The 24617-nt window shown below is 47.7% G+C and overlaps 1 protein-coding gene across 1 annotated transcript in view; it reads left to right on the top strand.

Annotated features, from left to right (window-relative positions):
- The window catches only part of SHANK3 (SH3 and multiple ankyrin repeat domains 3), a 653367-nt gene that overhangs the window by 284041 nt on the left and 344709 nt on the right, over nt 1-24617 (top strand). The window contains exons 13-14 of the mRNA XM_039498975.1: nt 9630-9671; nt 23977-23992. Coding sequence (XP_039354909.1) covers nt 9630-9671; nt 23977-23992 — 58 coding nt within the window. The remainder of the gene's footprint in view (nt 1-9629; nt 9672-23976; nt 23993-24617) is intronic.

Raw genomic sequence — 24617 nt, 5'->3', positions numbered from 1 at the left:
GACCGGGAGCCCGGCTTCACCCTCTCCCGTGAAGAGGCAGGAAGCCCTAATGTCTCCTCTCAGAGACACTCAAGAGGGTAATTGATCCCCTGCAGAGTCTTTACCCTTGGTGCTGTCAGCGCGGAGAGCAGGCAACTCTGACCACCCCTGCACTGTACAGGCAACTCTCACGGGGCTCTAAAGCAGGGACCCGACTTCCCGCAGCGGGAAGCTCTCCTCGGCACCGGTTTCCCCGGCACCGAAAATGGACCCGGTGCCAACAACGAGTTCCACCTCCGGCACCGAGCCTGCCTGCTACCCCCAGCAGATTCAGACCCTCTGCGAGGCTCTCACAAACAGCTCTCGGCTCCTGCCAAAGTGAAACTAAAATCACTCCGGGCTGCCGCTCAGACTTCATGCTCTGCAGCACACCAGCCTACGGAGCAGCAACAATTCCTGCATCAGCAGGATATCTCTGTGGCCCCTAGGCCTGGCTCTCCACTCTGGGACAGGGAGCACTCATTGTTTGAACAGCAGCTCTCCCCACGGGACCTGGCTACTTTCACTGATAGTGAGAATGGCACACAGCATCAGGCAGGGTTCTCCCTGCCTCAGTCTTCCCCTCCCACCGGAGCCATATATACCCCAAGACATGGGGCATCATAAGAATCAGGCTCAGTTTCCCTACTTTGTCCCCCAGTGGCCGGGACCCTTTTTTTTTTTCCTACCCGATGCCCTGGCCTCAGTGGTACCCGTGGTCGGCTCCTGCCACTGCTTCTCCTTGCGCTCCTTCTACTAGACCGCAAGCTCATCCTATGCCTATATCCCCACCTCTATCAACATCTAGAGCTCCTGAACCCCCTCCTGAAGACATGGGCTATGACCCCTTCCCTGTTTTACTGGCTCCTGCCTCGCCATCAGCCGCAGAAGTCGCCCTTATGCCTCCACCTCTACAAAACTTGGACGGCTTTATGCAATTCCACGAACTCAGGACATCCCTTTGGAGGAAGTCCAGGAGACACAACATAGGTTTCTCAAAATCCTCCAACCCTCTACACCTTCAAAGATAGCACTACCCATAGAGAAAGCTCTCCTAGAACCAGCTGGTACTCTCTCGCAGACCCCGCCTCCATTCACCAACATGCAAGAAAGCTCAACATAAATACCACATGCCTGCGAGGGACATTGATTTCTTTTTTTCCCACCCACATCCCAATTCTACTGTAGTTGATGCAAAAGTGGAAATGCTTCTCCATCTGGTGCTTTCACAGATGCTTAATACCCCAGACTGCAACCCTCCCTGACATCTTAGACCATCTTTTCAAAGTAAAACAGGACATGTTTTCACTCAGTTTTATCACAGTACGTCTTGCGGCCCTTACCACCTTCCAGGACACTCTGGACGGCTATTCACTTTCACACGCCCCACCATGAAACGCTTCCTCACGGGCCTGCAAAACTTCTACCCTGAGATTCATTCACTAGTAGCCTCCTGGAGTCTCTACCTAGTTCTCTGCGCTCTTATGAAACCTCTTTTTGAGCCCCTGGCCACTTCATCCCTGCTCCGTATGTCCAGGAAAGTGGCTTTCTTGGTTGCCATAACGTCAACAAGAAGGGTTGGTGAAATAAGCGCCCTGATGGCCTGCCCTCCCTACACCATTTTCTCTAAACACAAACCTGGCCCAAATTCCTCTCCAAGGTGGTGTCTACCTTCCACCTTAACCAGTCAATACACTTATGTGTATTCCATCCCAACCCTCACATGACTCCACAGGAAGCTGCATCACATACCCTTGATGTCCGACGGGCTCGTGCATTCTATCTTGACAGAACTAAACCATTTCGTGAATCTCCTAGGCTTTTGTTTCTACTACCAAGAGATCAAAGGGTGATGCTATCTCTAAGCAAAGACTCTCCAAATGGATCTCCACCTGCATCAGATCTTGCTATCAGACCCAGAATATTCAACCACCAGAGGGTGTTAGGACTCATTTTACTAGAGCAATGTCAACATCCATTGCCTTCCTCCACAGCGTACCTGTTACAGATGTATGCAAGGTGGCCATGTGGACATTTGACCACACATTTGCCAAACATTATGCTATCGCATGGGATACTACAGCAGACACCATAGTCGGCCATATGGTACTTTCTACCTTTGTTCCTCACACAACTCCGAAATCCCACCAACCATAGTGGGTACTGCTTTACATTCACCTACAGTGGAGCACCCACAGGGACAGCACTCGAAGAAGAAGAGAAAGTTACTCACCTTGCAGTAACTGAGGTTCTTCGAGATGTGTGTCCCTGTGGGTGCTCCACTCCCCACCCTCTCCCCTCTACTTTGGAGTATTAGTATGATTTCTCCACGGTAGAGAAGGAACTGAGGAGGGTGCGGGATGCACGCGCTTAGGAAGATTCCAATGACACGGGAGATACCAACTGAGTGCGTGCGTCCCGACCAGGCACTGCTACCGAAAATCTCCGATCAATGGCGCCGGGACGCACCGTCACCTACAGTGGAGCACCCACAGGGACACACATCTCGAAGAACCTCAGTTACTGCAAGGTGAGTAACTTTGTCTTACTCACCGTTGTACCTGTTGTTCTTCGAGATGTGTTGCTCATGGCCATTCCAAACTCACCCTCCTTCCCCTCTGTTGGAGTAGCCGGCAAGAAGGAACTGAGGGGGCGCCGAGTTGGCTGGGATATATATCCCGGGGGCTCCACAGCCGACTCACTGGGTGTTGCTAGGGTAAAAATTCTGTGACGATCGTGCACAAGGCACGCGCACACCTAATTGGAATGGATATGAGCAACACATCTCGAAGAACAACAGTTACAAAGGTGAGTAACCGTCTTTTCTCCTTTCACTGTAAGCAGCTGTTCTGATTGCAGTACCACCTGCCAGAGAGTGAATGAGCTCCAGCTTCAATGGCTGGTCCTCCCTTCCTGGTTTTCCTCTGGGCAAAGTTTTCCAGTGCCCTCATATTAAAATGTTTCCAAAAAGGGAGTCTGAATTCCACTGGATCATCCATCTCCAAGTGTTCTTCCCCAGACTTCATTCTCATCCTGTGCAGTTACAGCCTCAAAGACTTTAAGGTCAGAAGGGACCATTATGGCCATCCAGTCTGACCTCCTGCACAATGCAGGCCACAGAATCTCACTCACCCACTCCTGTAACAACCCCCTAACCTATGTCTGAGTTATTGAAGTCCTCAAATCGTGGTTTAAAGACCTCAAGGTGCAGAGAATCCTCCAGCAAGTGACCCGGGCCCCATGCTGCAGAGGAAGGCGAAAAACCTCCAGGGCCTCTGCCAATCTGCCCTAGAAGAAAATTCCTTCGACCCCAAATATGGCGATCAGTTAAACCCTGAGCATGCGGGCAAGACTCACCAGCCAGCACCCAGGAAAGAATTCTCTGTAGTAACTCAGATCCCACCCCATCTAACATCCCATCCCAGACCATTGGGCATATTTACCTGCTAATAATCAAAGATAAATTAATTGCCAAAATTAGGCTATCCCATCATACCATCCCCTCCGTAAACTTATCAAGCTTAGTCTTGAAGCCAGATATGTCTTTTGCCCCCGCTGCTCCCCTTGGAAGGCTGTTCCAGAACTTCACTCCTCTAATGGTTAGAAATCTTCGTCTAATTTCAAGTCTAAACTTCCTAGCATCCAGTTTATACCCATTTGTTCTTGTGTCCACATTGGTACTAAGCTTAAATAATTCCTCTCCCTCCCTGGTATTTATTCCTCTAATATATTTATAAAGAACTATTGTATCTCCCCTCAGCCTTCTTTTGGTAGGCTAAACAAGCCAAGCTCTTTCAGTCTCCTTTCATAAAACAGGTTTTCCATTCCTCGGATCATCCTAGTAGCCCTTCTCTGTACCTGTTCCAATTTGAATTCATTCTTCTTAAACATGGGAGACCAGAACTGCACACAGTATTCCAGATGAGGTCTCTCGGTACTAACACCTCCTTATCTTTACTGGAAATACCTCGCCTGATGCATCCTAAAACCGCATTAGCTTTTTTAACGGCCACATCACATTGGCGGCTCGTTGTCATCCTGTGATCAACCAATACTCCAAGATCCTTCTCCTCCTCTGTTACTTCCAACTGATGTGTCCCCAATTTATAACCAAAATTCTTGTTATTAATCCCTAAATGCATGAACTTGCACTTTTCACTATTAAATTTCATCCTATTACTATTACTCCAGTTTACAAGGTCATCCAGATCGTCCTGTATGATATCCTGGTCCTTCTCTGTGTTAGCAATACGTCCCAGCTTTGTGTCATCCGCAAACTTTATTAGCACATTCCCACTTTTTGTGCCAAGGTCAGTAATAAAAAGATTAAATAAGTTTGATCCCAAAACCGATCCCTGAGGAACTCCACTAGTAACCTCCTTCCAGCCTGACAGTTCACCTTTCAGTACGACCCTTTGTAGTCTCCCCTTTAACCAGTTCCTTATCCACCTTTCAAGTTTCATATTGATCCCCATCTTTTCCAATTTAACTAATAATTCCCCATGTGGAACCGTATCAAATGCCTTACTGAAATCAAGGTAAATTGGATCCACTGTGTTTCCTTTGTCTAAAATATCTGTTACCTTCTCAAAGAAGGAGATCAGGTTGGTTTGGCACAATCTACCTTTTGTAAAACCATGTTGTATTTTGTCCCAATTACCATTGATCTCAATGTCCTTAACTACTTTCTCCTTCAAAAATTTTTCCAAGACCTTACATACTACAGATGTCAAACTAACAGTCCTGTAGTTACTCAGATCACTTTTTTTCCCTTTCTTAAAAATAGGAACTATGTTAGCAATTCTCCAGTCGTACGGTACAACCCCTGGATGTCATAAGAGTTTTGGAGTCTTATTTGCACAGGACAAAATTGCTTAGAAAATCACTGAGGTTTTTTATATCCTTTGGCAGTCACTGTGGGGGGCATGCATCTCCACTCAGCTACCTAATTGCATTAGGATATGGCTCTGTCTACACTAGAGAGCTTATGGCGGGGCAGTGCATCTGCTTCACTGTAAACCCTCTAATAGAGCCACTCTAAACTGACAGAGCTCTGTCTTGTTGGCTTCATTACTCAGCCCCCACGAGCGACAGTAGCTGTGTTGGCAGGAGAAGCTCTCCCACTGACTTAGCCCTGTTCACACTGGCACTTAACTTGGCATAAATTATGCCACTCTGGGGGACTGGCTAATTCACAACCCTGAGCAACATAATTTATGTTGACTTAAGCTGTAGTGTAGCCATAGGCTACGCACTGAGCCCCTGTTAAACCTGTTATCCATTAGCCAGGGTCAGACGGTACATCCAGACTACCCGCCCTATCGGCGGTTAGCGATCGATTTATCGGGGATCGATATATCGTGTCTCATCTAGACGCAATATATCGATCCCCGAACATGCTCCCCATCGACTCCAGAACTCCACCGGAGCGAGCGGCGGTAGCGGAGTCGACGGGGGAGCCGCGGACATCGATCCCTCGCCGTGAGGACCCGAGATAAATCGATCTAAGATACTTCGACTTCAGCTACGTTATTCATGTAGCTGCAGTTGTGTATCTTAGATCGACACCCACTCCCCCCCAGTGTAGACCAGCCCTCAGTACCTCTGGGCTGGCTGCACTAGGGCTAAGATTGATTTTCTGTCATGTGTCCATAATGTTTCCATTTGAGAGCTCTCTGGTGAGCCAGTCAGGAGTTCTGTACATCTACCTTCTCATCCGGGCATCTAGGACACTGCTGTGTGCTTCGGGAGGACAATTCTGCGCCCTTGTTCAGTAAGAACTCCTCAGTCCACCTTTGCAAAGTTTGGTCTGCTAGCTAGACACCCCCCCCCTCCAGTATGAATACACAGAGACTCCCTGAAGAGGGGAGAGAGAATATTTAGAGCTAATATAGGCAGTGACGTGGTCCTCATCACCACAGTATCTGAGCCCCTCCATCATTAGTGGATTTTATCATCACATCATCTCTGAGGTAGGAAAGGACCATCCCGCTGTTAAAGATGGGAAGCTGAAACACCAAGATTTAACCACAGTCACACAGGAAATCTGTGGGGGAACCTGGGAATTGTACACAGGCTTCTGACCCCCAATGCTGTGCTTTATCCACTTTCTCACCCTATAGTCACACTCCCTGTCTGTCTTCCGTGGAGTTCTACTTCCCTGGGAATCTGGGGCGTAGTAGAGGGAGTGGATTTGGTGGGTTCATAGAGACCTGGTATAACCTGGGCCCACACTGGGTTGTGCTTTCTGGAAGTTCTTGAACCTCAGCAGCATTGGGAGGACAACCCTAAGGTGTGTGCCACGGTGATGCTCTTAATGAGCGACAGTGCTGGGGAAAAAAGAACAGGAGCACTTGTGGCACCTTAGAGACTAACAAATTGATTTGAGCATAAGCTTTCGTGGGCTACAGCCCCACTTCATCGGATGCATGCAGTGGAAAATACAGTAGGAGGATATATATATACACAGAGAACATGAAACAATGGGTGTTAGCATTCACACTCTAACAAGAGTGATCAGTTAAGGTGAGCTATTATCAGCAGGAGAGAAAAAGAACTGTTTGTAGTGGTAATGAAAATGGCCCATTTCCAGCAATTGACAAGGAGATGTAAGGAACTGGGGGAGAGGGGAATAAACATGGGGAAATAGTTTTACTTTGTGTAATGGCCCATCCACTCCCAGTCTTTATTCAAGCCTAGTTTGATGGTGTCCAATTTGCAAATTAATTCCAATTCAGCAGTCTCTCGTTGGAGTCTGTTTTTGAAGTTTTTTTGTTGTAATATTGCGACTTTTAGGTCTGTAATCGAGTGGCCAGGGAGATTGAAGTGTTCTCCAACTAGTTTTTTAATGTTATAATTCTTGACGTCTGATTTGTGTCCATTTATTCTTTTATGTAGAGACTGTCCGGTTTGGCCAATGTACATGGCAGAGGGGCATTGCTGGCACATGCTGGCATATATCACATTGGTAGATGTGCAGGTGAACCAGCCCCTGATGGCGTGGCTGATGTGATTAGGTCCTGGGGGAAGTTAGTGCTGGGGAAGTTACCTTTCTGCTGAGTTCCTGTCCTCTCCGTTGCTCCAGTGTGTCGCAGAGCCTGCTGTTTCAGGCAATCTCTGTGTTTGGCTAAAGAAGTTATTTTGTTTTTCAGCGTTCTCTCGTGGCGTTGTTAAGCTGGTCGCTTGAGCCAGAGTCGTGTTTTACATGCACATGTGAGAGCTCAACCTCTCTGGTAATTCCCCAGGCCTCTAAATCTGAAACTCTGTTTCCAGGATGCTGTCAGTCCCCCTCAAAGCATCTCAGGCTGGCTCCTGATGTCTTTACATTCAGGAGGGCTCTGAGTCCATCCCCAAGGATCAGGCACAGACAAAGAATGGAGACTACAGACAATCTACTTGAACGACAGTTACTGTTTTATCCTTTTTGTTACCGTAGCACCTAGGACTCCTAGTCATGGACTAGGAGCCCATCGCTCTAGGCGCTGTACGAACACAAGCCAAAGAGACAGTCCTTGCCCAAAGAGCTGACTGCCTATGTATGAGACAAGAGACACCCAATGGACACAGACAGATGGGGGAGTGCAAGTGAACAACGAGCCAGTGCTGGTCAGCGTGACAGGCCGTGGTCTCCGCACACCAGCAGCCGAGCCATTGTCATGTTTTTTGTAGGCATCAGGCAAAGAAGAATTTTGAGGAAGGATTTGAAGGAGGATAACAAGGTGACTTTGCAGATGTCTCTGGGGAGTGTCTCCCAAACGTATGGGGCTACGTGGGAGAAAGCACAAAGGTGCTTGTCTGAAAAGTTTGACAAGTGGCCAGTGGAGGTTACCATCATGGCTAAATTTTCTTGGCTAAATTCCAGTTTGGATAATTATACTCTGCCTATCTAAATTCCCTCTGCTGTTTTGACTTAATATGATGTTCTTCTTCACTTTCTGTACTAAGCCTTGAATGAAAGACCCGACAGAAGTGCAAAATATTATTAAGAGTCACCGATTCCAGGGCCAGAAGGGACTACTGTTATCATCTGGTCTGACTTCCTGCACGACACAGGCCATAGGATTCCCCTGAACTCATTCCTGGAGTAGTGTTACCAGCAGCATGAGCAGTAACCAGCCCCTTTCAGTATTGGTGCTGGGGCCAAGATAACATTGCTGTGGAGACCATGACTCTGATGTGTTTCTGTGCTTACTGCATTTTGAAAGCTCTGCCTATGTACCAGCCAGGCGTATGGAATTGGTGCCACACACAATGAGATAGGTCTGTGTCCCTGAGTGCAGGAATTGGGCCAATCAGGTGCAATATCCCTGTGTGAGGTTTTTACATATCTCTGATGGAAACCTTGGCTAAGGACTTAGGCAGATGGGCAGGCAAGAGGGCGGGAGCTGGGGCAATGTTCTGTTCTGCAGGGATGGTGAGGGGTTAGCTGTGAGTGTTTTGTTTTGCCTTCTGTCTCTTTGCAATTTGCAGAGTCGGTGGGAGAGACTGGCTAAAGGAAATTGTCATGTGGAGCCTTGGCAGAGACCCAGAGTAGGGGAAGTGCATGTTGGACGGCACTAGAGATGACCTTTTCATGGGAGCTGCGGTAAATACTACATCCTACCACTTTATTTTGTATAGCAAGTGTCCTTCCCAAAATGCTTTACAGAGTGTGTCATACAGAACAGTGTACATACTTTTATATAGAGAGTGACTGAAGTGCAGCTGTCAGTCATAAGGAAGGCAAGGAAAAGAGAGAAGTTGGAAGGTCAGATTTGAAAGTGGATGGTGCGTTAACGAGATGGTGAGTAACAGGAAGACTGCTCCAGATGGCAGGAGCTGTAGAGGAGATGTCTCTTTCATTGATATTGTGTGAAGGGGCTGAGAGGAGGAATGTAACCATGGGAAGGCAGTAAAATAAAGATCTCTTTTCTCCTGGATTCTGAAATTAGTGGGAAGCTAGTGGAGTTGTTTGAAGGTAGGGGTGTATCTTCTGGCTTTCTTTGAATCTGTGAGCAGGTAGAGGCAGCAGCATCCTGAGAACTGGAAAATTGAGAGACTGGGTAAGGGAGCTGCAGTAGTTAAGGTGAGGGGAGGCTGAAGTCTGGAGGAGGAATCCAGCAGAGAAGGAGTTGAAGAGCATGGGGCGGAGACCTAGATCTGGATGGGAATTTCAGCAGAAGTAGTTCTGAGGCTGTGCTGTTCCATAAGGCAGTTTGTCAGAGCTAACTGAGGCATAGTTACAGGTGTAAGTGATGCAGGAGGAGGAAGAGCTCATACACAGCAGAGGCATATGGGAGCCTGAGTTGAGGAGGATGGTGGGGTAATGCTTGGAGATGCTTCTCTTGCACATGAGATACTCTTCTGACTTCAAAGACATGTAGCTGAAAAATTCCGAGAAAAGCCCCAAATGTGCATCAAACATAGAAACCAAACGAGGCAGCTCCCTGGGATAGCACAGAATTCACAGAGGATGAGGAGGGGCAGTGGCCAGCCCAAGCAGAAGGGAGGAGTTCATTAGCTACAGAGAGGAGAGCCGTTCCTGTCTGTGACTAGAGTAACCCCCAGACTGTGCTGCAGCAAAGCTGTTATTTGGCTGGGTTATTTCTATAGCACATACAGTGGTGGGAGAGCAGAGAGGGAGACTCTTTCCGGCCCCCTGCTCGGGAAGGGAGGTTTGGAGATGGGGTGTTAGTGTAAGGGCCGTGTTCTGGGATGGGGTTATGAGGTGGCCAGGGGTAGATTTCTGGGGCAAAGGTCGGGTCACTGACTAAGGCTGACAAAAGGAAGGGAATTCCTCACACCTAGCGGGAGGGACGCGCCGGCCAGTTTGCACTGAAGTCAGTCAGAAAAGGCTGCTCTGTGGATGCTTTGTGCAACATTTTCATAACTTCAGTTGTTTCAAACCCAAATCTTCGTGATTTTAGCAAAGCTCATATTCCTCCTTGAGGACGAGGCACACACAGGGCTTCCATTAGGCAACCCTAGGCTGTCGTCTAGGGCGCCAGGATTCGGGGGACGGCATTTTGTGCGCTCCCCACGGGGCACATGGGAGCTTCCGGTTCCGCTCCTGTCGCGCCGCCGAAGAAAGGACCTTCTGCCGACGTGCCGCAGAAAACAGCAGCGGGCAATTGAGCAGCTCTATGACTGCCGCTGTCGCCTGCGGCATTTCGGCGGAGGGTCCTTCTTTGGCGGCGCGATGGGAGTGGAATCGGAAGCTCCCGCGCGCCCCATGGGGAGCGCACAAAATGCCGCCCCCCGAATTCTGCCTATGGCGCCAGAAACTCTGGCGCTGCTCCTGGGCACACACCAAGGCTGAACCACCAAGATTAGGCTAGTTTTGACTTAGGAATGCAAAACCCAGCTGAACAGTGTTTGGAAGTGCGATGGGCCAGATTCTCCTCTGAGTTCAGGCCACTTTACGCCCTAGTACACAAACAATGCGGACAAACATCTGGTGTAGTGGACATAGGAGAGTCATCCTATGGGGAACATCCCATACTATACCCCTCCCTGCAGTTGGAGAGAGGTGTTGACTGGGTCCTTGCACCCCACTCATCCCTGGCTACCATAACAGCCCCCGAAGGCCACATTGGCAGTGGTGTGATATAGAGCATTTTTAAGCTATTGTGCTTTAAAGGGAGGGATAGCTCAGTGGTTTGAGCATTGGCCTGCTAAACCCAGGGTTGTGAGTTAAATCCTTGAGGGGGCCACTTAGGGATCTGGGGCAAAAATTGGTCCTGCTAGTGAAGGCAGGGGGCTGGACTCAATGACCTTTCAAGGTCCCTTCCAGCTCTAGGAGATCGGTATATCTCCAATTATTGCCTTTATGCTGGGGATCAAACCAGCACCCAGCTGGCTCAGGGTTGGGGTAGTGAGTTTTTTACGTGTAGGTAACTCTGTAGGGTTTAGCTTTAAACCTTTGTGGTTGCATCAAGGTTAAGACATTTCAGCCTGAAGATTATTTTCTGATAAAGTTATAAGCAATTGAAAATAGCAGTTTAGAATGAATGTACCCAACTCATCAGTAACTAAAGCAGAGCAGCTGGGGGTCTAGAGTCGGTGGGGGGGGGTCAGAGAAGGATGGTAATGAGGGTAGGGGTGGAGAATTTAAGTCAGGAAATTCAAAGTGGCTCCCACAGCAACTGTGACTCAGCAACTCTGTGGGCAGGTCATTTTTGAATGTGAAATGTGTTGGTAATAGCTTGATATTCATGATTGCAGGCAGACCACCTGGTGCTGTGATCTCTTCAGCTTCCACAAACTAAGTAGGCTTGGGGCTTTGTGTACTGGGAGGAGGAAAGGCAGGAGGGTACTGGGCAATGCGTCAGTAGCAGTCTCTGTTCCCTCCAAGGTGATAATGACCTAATGCCAGGTACAAGGTGCACTGTGCTGGTGGAAAAGGAACAGTCTGATTCAGCCCAGGCAGATATGGGGTAAAGATGGCTTACACCACCTTTGCACTGCTCAGACTGTGGGCTGCCCAGGGGCCAGTGCAGTTCCTGGGTGTAAATTAGTGGCTTCAGGGTTGCTGTAATTTGCAGTAGCCTCTCCATTGACCTGTGTCGCACCCCAGAATTACCCCCGCCACCATGCTGCTCATGCACCGAGGCAGTAAATAGGAGATGCAACGGGGGGCAAGGGGATCTCTCCTGTAGTATTTTCAATACTGAGAATCTTTCTCATATCTCAGAGGGGTAGCTGTGTTAGTCTGGATCTGTAAAAGCAGCAAAGAGTCCTGTGGCACCTTATAGACTAACAGACGTTTTGCAGCATGAGCTTTCGTGGGTGAATACCCACTTCAACTACAGAACCAGTTTCTCCTCCCTTGGTTTTCACACCTCTACTGCTAGAACAGGGCCTCATCCTCCCTGATTGAACTAACCTCGTTATCTCTAGCTTGCTTCTTGCTTGCATATATATACCTGCCCCTGGAAATTTCCACCACTTGCATCCGAAGAAGTGGGTATTCACCCACGAAAGCTCATGCTGCAAAACGTCTGTTAGTCTATAAGGTGCCACAGGATTCTTTGCTGCTCTCTCATATCTGTAGTGCAGTTCATCTGAGCTCGTGTAGGTGTTTTAAAAATCCACTCTGACATCTGCAAATAAGTATAACTATCTGTTCCCACTTTGCAGCGGCTAATAGTGCGGAACAAAGGGGTGGGGAGATGTGGCCAAGGTCACATGGTGAGTCAGCAGCTGAGCCAGGAACAGAAGGAAGGTTTCTCCCCTCCCCTCCTCCCGGACACCTGCTCTAAACCATAGATTCACTCCCTTCCCTACCTGACAGGGATGTTTGGAGGATTAATTCATGTTTCACAACATGCTGAATATATAAAGAGCTACATTATTAGTGCTTGTTATTCATTTATAGTGATTTATTACTAGCATCCCTGCCTTCCTGTGTTGCACACTTGGGGTATTAAGGAGCCTGTGTAATTTTTTGTTTTGACTAAATTCAGTCCTCCTAAATCTATATTGACCACATGTCCCAGTTTTTCTAGGGCAGTTTCAGTTTTCCAGATGTCTCCATGGGCCAGGAATTTCTTTCAGGACCCTTGAAGTGTCCTGGTTTGTTTTTTTTAGATCAAACAATTTTTTAAAAAAATAACTACAAAATGTTTGTTCAGGGTGACTTGCTGCACTCAGTAGCATTTGCCAGGAATAGACAGGCCAGTGGAATGAGGAGTCAGTGTGATGAACAGTGTTTGGAGTGAAGACAGAAGTCAAAGGAATGCAGACACAATCAAAGGTGTCCTTTTGCTGCAGGTTTGAAGTTAGCAGCACTAGTACAGTGTTTCAGGATAAATTCATTCAGAGAGTAAGTTACTGGAAAAAATCTTCCACTCTTAGGAATATGGCTGTGCTGCCACTGAGTCAGCCACCAGCACGTTTTAAAAAGAGTAAATATCTGTGTTGCTATTTCATGACCCTAGAAAACATTGCTCCAAAAGCACCTAATGTATGGCCGCTGTACCTACATTAGCACTGCAGTTTCACTTGGTTATGGGAGTCTTCTTTTCTTGTCCTGCTCCTGCTCCATCTGAGAGATGGCTGGTCTTTGGTGGTTGTTAGGTGATTCCTAAACTTGTAAACTACCTTGAGACCCTTTGGGATGAAAAGTGTAATAACGATAATTGCTCATCCTTTTAATACAATGGCCACGTTTTCCTGTTGTTTCTGTGGGAAACATAACTGAATTTTCTTTCCCTGTGCATCCCACACGTGGGTACACATGTGCACCATGCGCCTGGGTCTGAAGATTTTTAGTAAGTAGTGTCCATTGGTCCGCACACACGTAGTTGTTTTCCTCATGCTCTGAACCGACAGCATAAGGAGTGGGACGGACTTGCACCTTTCCAATTCCTTCTTACCACTACGTGGCCTGAGTTGGGATCTTCTGTGTGCACAGCTTCTTCCTTCAACGGCTTCAGTTTGTAAATATATTGTAAAGAATTGTAGCATTTTTTTCTTGTAGTCTTTTTGTCTGAAATACTAGTGTTGTTACTTAGTTAGCTGTATTTCCCTGCCCTGGAGAAATCCTCCCTGGGAGTTAGGATTATGTCCAGAGCTCTGGGGTTCAAATATTGCATCTCCTGCCCCCATTCGTTTTCAGTGTGTGACGAACACCAGTGCTGCCTGCACTGCCTAGCCAAGACTCACATCTTGGCTAAGTGCAGCATTTGCCGCTCCTTCCCTCGCGACATGCATGAGGGTTGAGATGTAGAGAACACCTGATGGAGATGGCTGTAAGATCTCAATCAGATCCGGGCTGGGGAGACCCCTGTACTTCAGCCTCAGTCAACAGGCGGCACCTCTCCAAGCACAGGAGTCGAGGCCAAGACCTCCAAGCCTAAGGAGATGACTTCTTATGCGAGTAAGGGGCACTCTTACCAGCTTAGAGACAAGCCTTCTTCCAAAGCTGCACTGAGGAGAAGAGATCCCTCCCAGTCTCCTTCAAAGTCAGGAGAGTCCTTGCACTAGAGTCTTAAAGATTTAGGCCCCAAAAAACCTTCTGAGCAGGAGAAAGTGGCACAAATAGATCTGTCAGTTTGGGTACCGGTTCCAAGGTGTAAGTGGAAAGACGTCCATCAATCGCCACTCCTACCGACATCCAGACAGACTCTGTGCTGAGGTTATCACAGCCCCAGAGGGATCCAACATCCACTGTGACCAGGAAAGCTCTGGATCCAACGGCTCCACTAGCTGGTTCCCACGTACATTGGGGCAGTCCGAGGCCTATGTCTCTGTCACATCTTGGGGTGCATCCATACCAACGAGGGGTTGTGTCACCGCCTGCTCTGTAATGCTGAGTGCCTCAAAATGTTGCGATGTTGTGATTCTCCTGCTGCACACTTCCAGCCAGTATAGAAGCGTGCAGTCTGCCGTGTGTCTGAGTGCTGTGCAGCCCTCGTTCAGTGCTCTGACCCCAACAGCCTGCCTACAACATAACAGTCCCACTCTCATCTCTGTCACCCAGTGACCTTACACAGGCATGGCCCCAACACACTCCCAGTCCTGAACTTTCCCAGAACTGTGAGCTCTGCAACGTCCAACCCTCTTCTGGACCCTTCAGAGAGTTAGTAAGGTTCATTTGCTCCTCCAAAGATTCCCTACCCAGCAGCTTGCCCCAGTAAATGGAGTTAACGTTCACTTTAAATGAAACCCAGCACTGGGTTGGTTTAAATGAAAAGTAAAATAAGTTTATTAACAAAAGGAGATGGGATTTTAATTGAGTTCAAGCATAAAGGCTAGAGTAAGAAATGGTTACAAGCAAATAAAAGTGAAAAATGCTTTCTAGAGCAGTGCTTCTCAAAGCCAGTCCACCACTTGTTCAGGGAAAGCCCCTGGCGGTCCGGGCCAGTTTGTGTACCTGCCACGTCTGCAGGTTCAACCAATCATGGCTCCCACTGGCCGCGGTTCGCCGCTCCAGGCCAATGGGGGCTGCGAGAAGCGGTGCGGGCTGAGGGATATACTGGCCGCGCTTCCCACAGCCCCCATTGGCCTGGAGTGGCGAACCGCGGCCAGTGGGAGCCATGATCGGCCGAACCTGCAGACGTGGCAGGTACACAAACCGGCCCAGATTGCCAGGGGCTTTCCCTGAACAAGCGGTGGACCAGCTTTGAGAAGCACTGTTCTAGAGGCTAAGACTTAACAAAACAAGCCACAGCCTTCGTGCAAGGCAGTTTCCTTACCGGCCTGCCTTCCAGCAATGGCTGACCAACCCTCTGGTCAGGATCTCCTACAAAGTCCAAAGTGCTCGGTTTCTTTATCTTCTTAAGTGAAAGATACCAGGGGACGGGGGGTTGCTCCCCTCTTCGGTGAATCTTTTAAATGGATTCTTCAGATGGTTACACCTCTCAGTAAAGTTCAGTCAAGCTGTGAGGAAGGCGACATGGAGCCTCCTGCTAAAGGAAGTTTCATGCTGGTTTCTTCCTCCACTGGTGTTTGCTAAACTGCAAATTGATCTGTTCCTGCAGTCTCCTTCCTCTGCTATCTTGATGGTCCTGTGTACTTCTATGTCATTTGCATTCCCATTTTCTCTTAATATACCCTAGAAATCCCATATTTCTTTATCTAGGATAGAGTAACTTCAGCCCTACCTGGCAGAGGCATTTTGGGAACATCATTCCCAATGTGTTTGTAAGTTGGAATTTGCCCTCCATACATACATCACACAATAATATTAATGATCAGTGTGTTGTTAGCTTTCTATTGATCTCTTACATGACACCTTTTAGATACAGCTTATGACATTCATGAGTTGGGGTATGTTCAACTGATGAGGCAGCTGAAACTCCTACCAGATACCAGTCGCTTGCCTTCTTGCACTGGGGTGCTGTTAGGATCACGGTCACTCTGGAGGGTGTTTTCACTCTCTCTTATCTGCACTCCCCGCTCCTCTCGACTCTGTCTTTGTTCAGAGACATAGTTACTCCTCATACTACTCATATGTTAAAAGCCAAGTGAGCTAGTTCTAATTACTTACCCAGCTCCAAAGTCCCTGAGCACGGGGGGTGCACTAGGCGACGCTGACAGCCTGTTACAATCCTCAGCGCATATTCCATAGTGGTCTAACAGCCAGATAGAAACGTTACCTAGACATTGTGGGGAGGAAGAGCAGCCTCCAAGGTGCCTTGGTGTCAGTAGCAGACATTTCTGCCGATGCTGTGAAGAGCAGAGTGAAGTGGGAAGAGCTAAACCCCATCATGTTGCCAAAGAGAGAGCGAGAGAGTCTGTGTTGCAGGGCCCAATAAATGAGTTTCACAGAGAGCATTTCCCCAGTGTAAGGAAGTTTTGTCAACATTGTGCTTCCTGCATGGTTCACACCCCAGCCTGTGCAAGGGGCGTCAGCCTCACAGCCTCATGTGATGGAGCTGGAGAAGCAGATTGGCCCCATGTGACCCTCCTCTCAGCTGAGAGATCTAATGATGCCCAAATGTTTGCACTTACTTCAACCCCGCAGTGCTGGAGCGGGAAGACGGAGACACTTCCAGTAGGCAAGCAGTAGACAACACTAATGTGATTGGCTTAATTACCCTCTCTACACACATACAGGCCTCATAAATCATTTGAAAACTTATGATGTCTTCTTTAAGAGGAGGTATGCCGTGGAACTGTCAAGTGGTGCCGTTACCATAGAAATGAGGATTAACAATGACACCATCAACATATTAGAATGACCACTTTGAAATATTTGCTATGGTTTCTGTTAGTTTAATGGCACTATGTATTATAGTAAGACATACAATTAGATGTCTTTGAGACGTCAAAGCTTTGCAACAATAATCTAAAGGGTAAAACAAAAGCTCATAATCAATGTGTTCAGGTATCATTGAAATGCAATAGTGCTGGTGACATTTCTAGTCTAGATAGATAATCATTATCATTATTCTGATGTCCGTTGACAGAGCATGGCTTATAATAATATATGGAGAGAGACCTATCTCATAGAGCTGGAAGGGACCTTGAAAGGTCATTGAGTCCAGCCCCCTGCTTCACTAATAGGACCAAGTACTGATTTTTGCCCCAGATTCTTAATTGGCCCCCTGAAGAACTGAGCTCACAACTGTGGGTTTAGCAGGCCAATGCTCAAACCACTAAGCTATCCCTCCCCCGCACCACAGCCTTCACTGCTTTGGCATGGACACAGTTCTGTGCAGGGAAGATTGTTTCGACTACAGATACCGGTGACCCCTTCTGGTACATGCACAAATAAGCTCAGACACCATTGGGCCCTTGAAGCATACAAAAAGTGGTAAACCAAGGTTGCAATAGTGGTCCAATATTTGGTTCACCTATGTGCAAAGACATCCAGATCTGTGTTTTCCAACATGGTCTTTTGACATGCTTGTCAGAACTGTCCTCACATGGTGGGCGCTTGGCCAGTGACTTGCCCTTGTTAATGGCTAGATTGAGGCGCAAGCAATTCATGTCTCTGAGGGGCTTCTTTCCCTTTCTGGTCATCCAGCACTGCTACCAACTTCCTTGCTGCAAAAATTGTGGCTTGTCTGTCACTTTCTTCCAATTTGGTAAGATCTCTGAAGCGGTAAGATGCCTTTGTTCAAAAAGATCTCACAAAACTAAGTGATTGGGCAACAAAATGACAAATGAAATTTAATGTGGATAAATGTAAAGTAATGCACATTGGAAAAATAACCCCAACTATACATACAACATGATGAGGGCTAATTTAGCTACAACTAATCAGGCAAAAGATCTTGGAGTCATCGTGGACAGTTCTCTGAAGACGTCCACGTACTGTGCAGCGGTGGTCAAAAAAGCAAACAGGATGTTAGGAATCATTAAAAAAGGGATAGAGAATAAGACAGAGAATATCTTATTGCCCTTATATAAATCCATGGTATGCTCACATCTTGAATACTGCATATAGATGTGGTCTCCTCATTTCAAAAAGATATACTGGTATTAGAAAAGGTTCAGAGAAGGGCAACTAAAATGATTAGGGGTTTGGAACAGGTCCCATATGAGGAGAGATTAAGGAGGCTAGGACTTTTCAGCTTGGAAAAGAGGAGGCTAAGGGGGGACATGATAGAGGTATATAAAATCATGAGTGGTGTGGAGAAAGTGAATAAGGAAAAGTTATTTACTTGTTCCCATAATACAAGAACTAGGGGCCACCAAATGAAATTAATAGGCAGCAGGTTTAAAACAAATAAAAGGAAGTTCTTCTTCATGCAGCACACAGTCAACTTGTGGAACTCCTTGCCTGAGGAGGTTGTGAAGGCTAGGACTATAACAGGGTTTAAAAGAGAACTGGATAAATTTATGGAGGTTAAGTCCATTAATGACTATTAGCCAGGATGGGTAAGGAATGGTGTCCCTAGACTCTGTTTGTCTGAAGGTGGAGGTGAATGGCAAGAGAGAGATCACTTGATCATTACCTGTTAGGTTCACTCCCTCTGGGGCACCTGGCATTGACCAGTGTCAGAAGACAGGATACTGGGCTAGATGGACCTTTGGCCTGACCCAGTATGGCCGTTCTTATGTAGGACTCCCCCCCCCCCCCCGATAATCTGAGTCTGGGGCCAAGAGAAAGATATAATGGGGCTTGTGGATGGGGGCATAGACAAACACGGATGCAAGCTGCCCTAGTGGGTGCACGATCGGACCAGAGGGAAGAATTTACCTGCAGTGCATACATGGAGCTGTAAAGCCCTATCCCAGTAAATGACGGGAACTAACAGCAGGGCCACACTGATTCAATGACAGTAGCATTACCAGAGAAATTAGAATACCTGTTGATTATAGGACAGGATTGGCCAACCTTTCAGTATATTGTTTACAAACTGACCCAAGCCAGCACTGAGCCCTGGGTCAGGCCCTGTCTGGGGGACTCCAAAGACCCCCAGGAGGAGATGTCCTGGGGACCAGGGACGGCTGACACTGGCCATGGACCTCGAGACCATCCTGTAAGGGGGAAGCTTTATCCAAAAGCAGCATGATGACACAACCCAAGGCTCACTCCCTCGGCTCGCCCCGCCCCTTGTCCCCTCCCCCAAGGCCCTGCCCCACTCGCACATCTTCTCCCCTGAGGTTGCCGCCGCTCAGGCCTCTTCGCCCCCTCCCCAGCAGCCCCTCGTGCCTATTCGCTCCGTTCTCTGCCCTGAGCAGTGGGTTCTCGGGGGAAGAGGCGGGGCAGGAAGAGGAGCAGATTGGGCAAGGCCTCGGGAGATGAGGACGAGTGGGAGGGGCCTCAGGGAGGAGCGTGGGCAGGGCTACAGCCCGGACTCCCTTTCGGTGGTGGGCTCCAAAGGTGGCAGACTGACATGCCTCCAGAGGGGGCTGCCCTGCATCCCGTTTGTGGAGGCTGCTCCACCAGCCCTGTAATTTCTGGGTGTGGCACCGAGCCAGGAAGGAGCATGCAAATGCCGAGTTTCTTTTCTCGGGAGATGGGGAATGAAGAAATGCTCAGGCAGGAAACCTTTCTGTACTTGAGGGGCAGGGGTATGTGATGGGATGCCCCCATCCCACTGACAGCAAGCATACCGAGCGCCAGTAGGCACACCTGCAGAGCATGCTCTGCCTGGAGAAGGGGCGCTTACAAAGTTAAGCTGGCTGCAGAGCAGGGGGAGGAGTTTGCCCTAGAGGAGAAGCTGCTAAGAACTGCTAGGGAGCCCAGGAGCCAGGGGAGCCCAACGTGAGTCCACCCTTGGTTAGGGCAGGTAGAGACTGCCGCCCTCCTCAGGTCCAGCTACAGGGCATGGATGGAGCAGCAACAGGGACTGGAGGTAATTGAACTCAGAAAGGACTCTGGGAGTGAGCGCAACTCCCATGGAGAACAGTGAGCTTAACCGGGAGTGGGGGTTCCAGAGGGGTCCAGGGCAAGAGACCGCTCTCGGGTTGAGAGTCAGCTGACTGCAAACGTAGGAGCATGTTAAACAGAAGCTATTATAGTTAGACATTTTAAAATCACCCGGTCCAGATAATTTGCATCCAAGAGTTTTAAAAGAGCTGCTGAGGAGCTCTGTGACCATTAATGCTGATTTTCAATAACTCTTGGAGCACTGGGAAAGTTTGAGGACTGGAAGCTAATGTTGTCACAATATGTAAAAAGGGCAAACGGGACAGCCCAGGTAATTGTAGGCCTCTCAGTCTGACACTGATTCTGGGGAATGTAATAAAGCAGTTGATATAGGACTCTGTTATTAAAAAAAGTAAAGGAGGGTAATTAATGCCAATGAACAGGGGCTTCTGGCAAATAGATCTTGTCAAGTTAATTTGATACCTTTGTTTTGATGAGCTGACAGGTTTGGTTGATAAAGGCTGAAGTGTTGGTGCAATATACTTAGACTTTTGTAAGGCATTTGGCTTAGTACTGCATGACATTTTGATTAAAAAACTAGAATACAAAACTAATGACACACATTAAGTGGATTAAAAGCTGGCCAACATAGGCCTTCAGGGAATTGTCATTGAACAGGGGTGATTCTGGTGGGTCCCTGCTGGGATTAGTTTTTGTCCCTACCCTACATAAGATTTTTATCAGTGACCTTGAAGAAAATGTAAAATCATCCCTGATAAAATTTGCAAGCGACACAAAGATTGGGGAAATAGTAACTAATGAATAGGGCAGATCACTGATACAGAATGATCTGGATCGTTTGGTAAACTAAATACAAGCAAACAATATGCATTTTAATAGCCCAAATGTTTGGTTGTACAAAGAATGTAGGCTGTACTTATAAGATGTGTGACTATTCTGGGAAGCAGGGATTCTGAAAAGGTCTTGGGGGTCATGGTGGATAATCAGCTGAGCATGAAAAGGGGCTACTATGATCCTTGGATGTATAAACAGGGGGATCTCAAGTAGGTGTAGGGAGGTTATATTATCTCTGTATTTGGCACTGGTGCAACCTGGCTTTTCCATCAGATCAGAGGAGGGCTCAGTAAAGGCAAAACTTGGCAGCCCCTGTGTGTTTCCAGCACTAAGTAGTTATCAAACTGGGAGGGTTTATCTAATAGGGTCCTGCAGGGGTCAGTCCTGGGTCCGGTACTAGTCAATATTTTCATTAATGACTTGAATAATGGAGTGGAGAGTATGTGTTTAAAATTTGTGGATGGCATCAAACAGGGAGGGGTTGCAAGTACTTTGGAGGACAGAATTTGAATTCAAAATGACCTTGAAAAATTGGAGAACTGGTCTGAAGTCAACAAGATGAAATTCAGTAAAGACAAATGCAAAAATATTACCTTGAGGAAGGAAAAAAAAATCAAATACACTACAAAATGGGGCATAACTGGCTACGTGGTGATACTGCTTAAAAAGATCTGGGAGTTATAGTGGAACATATTGTTGACATATTTAGTTTGTGATGCAGTTGCTAAAAAGGTTAATCTTATTCTGCAGTGTACTAGTAGGAGTATCATATGTAAGACTTGGAAGGTAATTGTCCTGCTCTACTCAGCACCGGTGAGGCCTCAGCTGGAGTGCTAGTGTCCAGTTCAGGGTACCACACTTAGGAAAGATGTGGACAAATTGAGAGAGAGTCCAGAGGAGGGCAACAAAATGATAAAAGGTTTTAGAAATCCTGACATATGAAAAATGTGTTGAGGGGTGTTATAAAGAGGACTGATCAATTGTCTCCAGGTCCACTGAAGGCAGGACAAGAAGCAATGGGCTTAGTTTGCAGGAAGGGAGATTTAGGTCAAATATTAGGGAAAACTTGTTAAGTATAAGGATAGTTAAGCTTGGAATAGGTCTCCCAGGCAAGCTGCGGGATCCCCATCACCAGGGACGGCTCTAGCCATTTCGCTGCCCCAAGCACAGTGGCATGCCGCGGGGGGCGCTCTGTCGGGCGCCGGTCCCACAGACTTGCCTGCGGAGGGTCCGCTGGTCCTGCGGCTCCGGTGGACTTCCCACAGGCGTGCCTGCAGATGCTCCACCGGAGCTGCGGGACCAGCGGACCCTCCGCAGGCTCCCCTGCGGAAGGTCCACCGGAGCCGCCTGCTGCCCTCCCGGGACCGGCAGAGTGCCCCCCGCGGCATGCCGCCTCAAGCACGCACTTGGCGTGCTGGGGCCTGGAGCCGCCCCTGCCCATCACTGGAGGGTTTAAGAACAGATTGGACAAACACCTGTCAGGGATAGTCTAGGGTGACTTGGTCCTGCCTCAACATAAGGGGGTGGACTTGATGACCTCGCAAGGTCCCATTCAGCCCTATATTTCTATGGTTCTATCCTATGGCAATGGAGGCAGAAGGAGGACCTAGAGAGACAGAAGGCAGTAGAGCTGATATCACCTCACCAGTCCCTCTGGCAGGTTCAGGGTTCAAACTGCTGGAAGGACAGATTGATTCCTTGGTCTAGGAGAGTCTCACTGGGGTGGAGCAGTAAGAAAGCTTGGTCCACATGGGAAAAGGGTGAACTCTGCCTTGTTATAAAAGCCTTCTTCTCGGAGGGAGCGGGCGCTGGAAGGGGCTGTTTCTCTGAAGCCTCCTTCAGAGGCCCTTCTCAGAGCTTGCGCCTGAACTGACTGGCTGAAGGAGCCCGTGGAAAGCTGCAGGCAGAGGCAAGATTAGGCATCTGAGCTGGGACTAAGTGAAGTTGTTTAAAGCTCCTAGAGGATTGGGAATGAGGATCTTCCTCCTGTTCCCAGCGGGCCTCAGGGAAAGAATCTTTATTAGGAACAATGTATTTTAGGAGATTTTAAGGCACTAGCCTAATTTGTGTGACTTTTATTTTGCCCAATAAGTACCTGTGCCCAAGGTAGTGTGGCTCTTAGATTATTCTTAGACTTTCAGCAATATGCAGGCTCATGCTCCACATTCAGGGATGGGAGACTTTCCCAGAGGAAGTTGGTACATGGACAGGACCTCAGGGAGAACTTTGCAAGGAAGTGGCTCTATGTGGGCATGGTACAAATTTCAAATTTGGGATTCAAGGAATGCCTCAAGGGGATCAGGTCAATAAATGTGCCTGGGGCATGACCCTGAATCAGAAAAGGGAGAATTCCCTAAAAGACAGGGTCAGACTCTCAGCCTAGGGCCCAGCCCCAAATTCAGAGTTGGATTACTTGCATGGAGGATTTGGTGCCTTGCCTTTACTACTTGACTCCAATCACAGCTGTGCAGAGGGACCTGAGTTCTCCCCACCAGGGTAGTTAGGTAACAGTGTGGGGAGGAGCTCTATATTCTTCTCTGGAAACTCTTTAACGGATTGTTTTTATTGCTTCAGTTCCTAGCAGATTATAAATTTCATTTAACATTCACAGTCTATTTGGAAACTTAGTCTCCGGTCCCCTCCGTGCATCTAAATAGAAAGCAATGCCACCATCCAGTAACTAGAGCCAATTAGTGGCAGGCTTCACACTCTGCATCTAGAGGAGGGCAGTAGTAAGAGAGACAGAAATCTCAGTTAGTTAGGGCTCACATTCCCTTCCATCCCCTCAGAGGGCAATGAGGCCAGCACACCAACTAATTAACAGCAGGAGACTGGGGAACTGTGTAAACCCGGAGCTGAGGAGCACTCAGCTCAGACAGTGAAATCTGCTCGGAGCTGCAGACATGCAGCAAGACAGACATCCTGGGTGAAGGATGATACATAGGGCTGTACTAGAGGGCAGAGCAATTCAGTGCAATCACCACCTAGTATCACCCAAAAGTGGGGTGATAGGAGGTTTGCAGAACAAATGCAGAGTAAAGAAAAGGACAACAGGACTGCGTGGCACTGAGAATCCCGACATAAGAGACACAGGGGAGATTCTGCTGTCAATGCTGTACTGTTACTCACATCCCATTGTCTGTTACTTGCACCGTCTAGGAGTGCCCACCTTTACCCAGTTTCTAGGGCTCAGGAGTAACCCTCTTTGCAGGACCTTTTACCAGTGAAAGAGCCTTATACAGTAATATCCTGATCCTCTATTCACAATTACCAAGCAGAATACACATGCTAAGCATACAATGCTTTGCTCATCAATCCTCATCAGGCAGGCGGACTTTCCCTGTTGTCCAGGCAAGGTCAGTCTCATCTGGAGTCTGGTTGCTGCACATCGTCATGGCCGTGCAGAGGATTCTTAGCGGCTTTTATCTTAGGCTGTGTCTTAGAGGTGAGTTCTTCATCCAGGTTTTTCCTTCTTATTATTCTTCTGTCCCTTCTGCTGGTCTCCCTGAACCCCAGTTTCTATAGTGAAACTTGAATCCTGCTTAGCTGCGTCTTAGCCAGTCATTTTACTAAAATTTTTACTAACCAATCCTAACATAGTGTAACAAAATTCTCTAACTAATCATACCCTACCACCTTAATTAATTTACACCTAGCAAAATTATGTAACAAACAGAAACAAAGAACTATATAGATCATACAGACAAACAATAGAGAAGTGGGGACCATAAAAATAAATCAAAATACAAAAATGGATTTCACAGCCACAACTATTGATAAAACAGGAGCACTTGTGGCACCTTAGAGACTAACAAATTTGAGCATAAGCTCTTGTGGGCTAAAACCCACTTCATTGGATGCATGCAGTGGAAAATACAGTAGGAAGATATATACACACACACACACAGGACATGAAAAAAATGTGTTGCCATACTAACAACAACAAGAGTAATCAAATAAGGTGGGCTATTAGCAGGAGAGAAAAAAATACACACTT

Source organism: Mauremys reevesii, linkage group 1 (assembly GCF_016161935.1).
Source record: "Mauremys reevesii isolate NIE-2019 linkage group 1, ASM1616193v1, whole genome shotgun sequence".
Taxonomy (NCBI): domain Eukaryota; kingdom Metazoa; phylum Chordata; order Testudines; family Geoemydidae; genus Mauremys; species Mauremys reevesii.
Note: the sequence above shows the minus strand (reverse complement) of the source record. Positions and strands in the feature narration are given on the sequence as shown.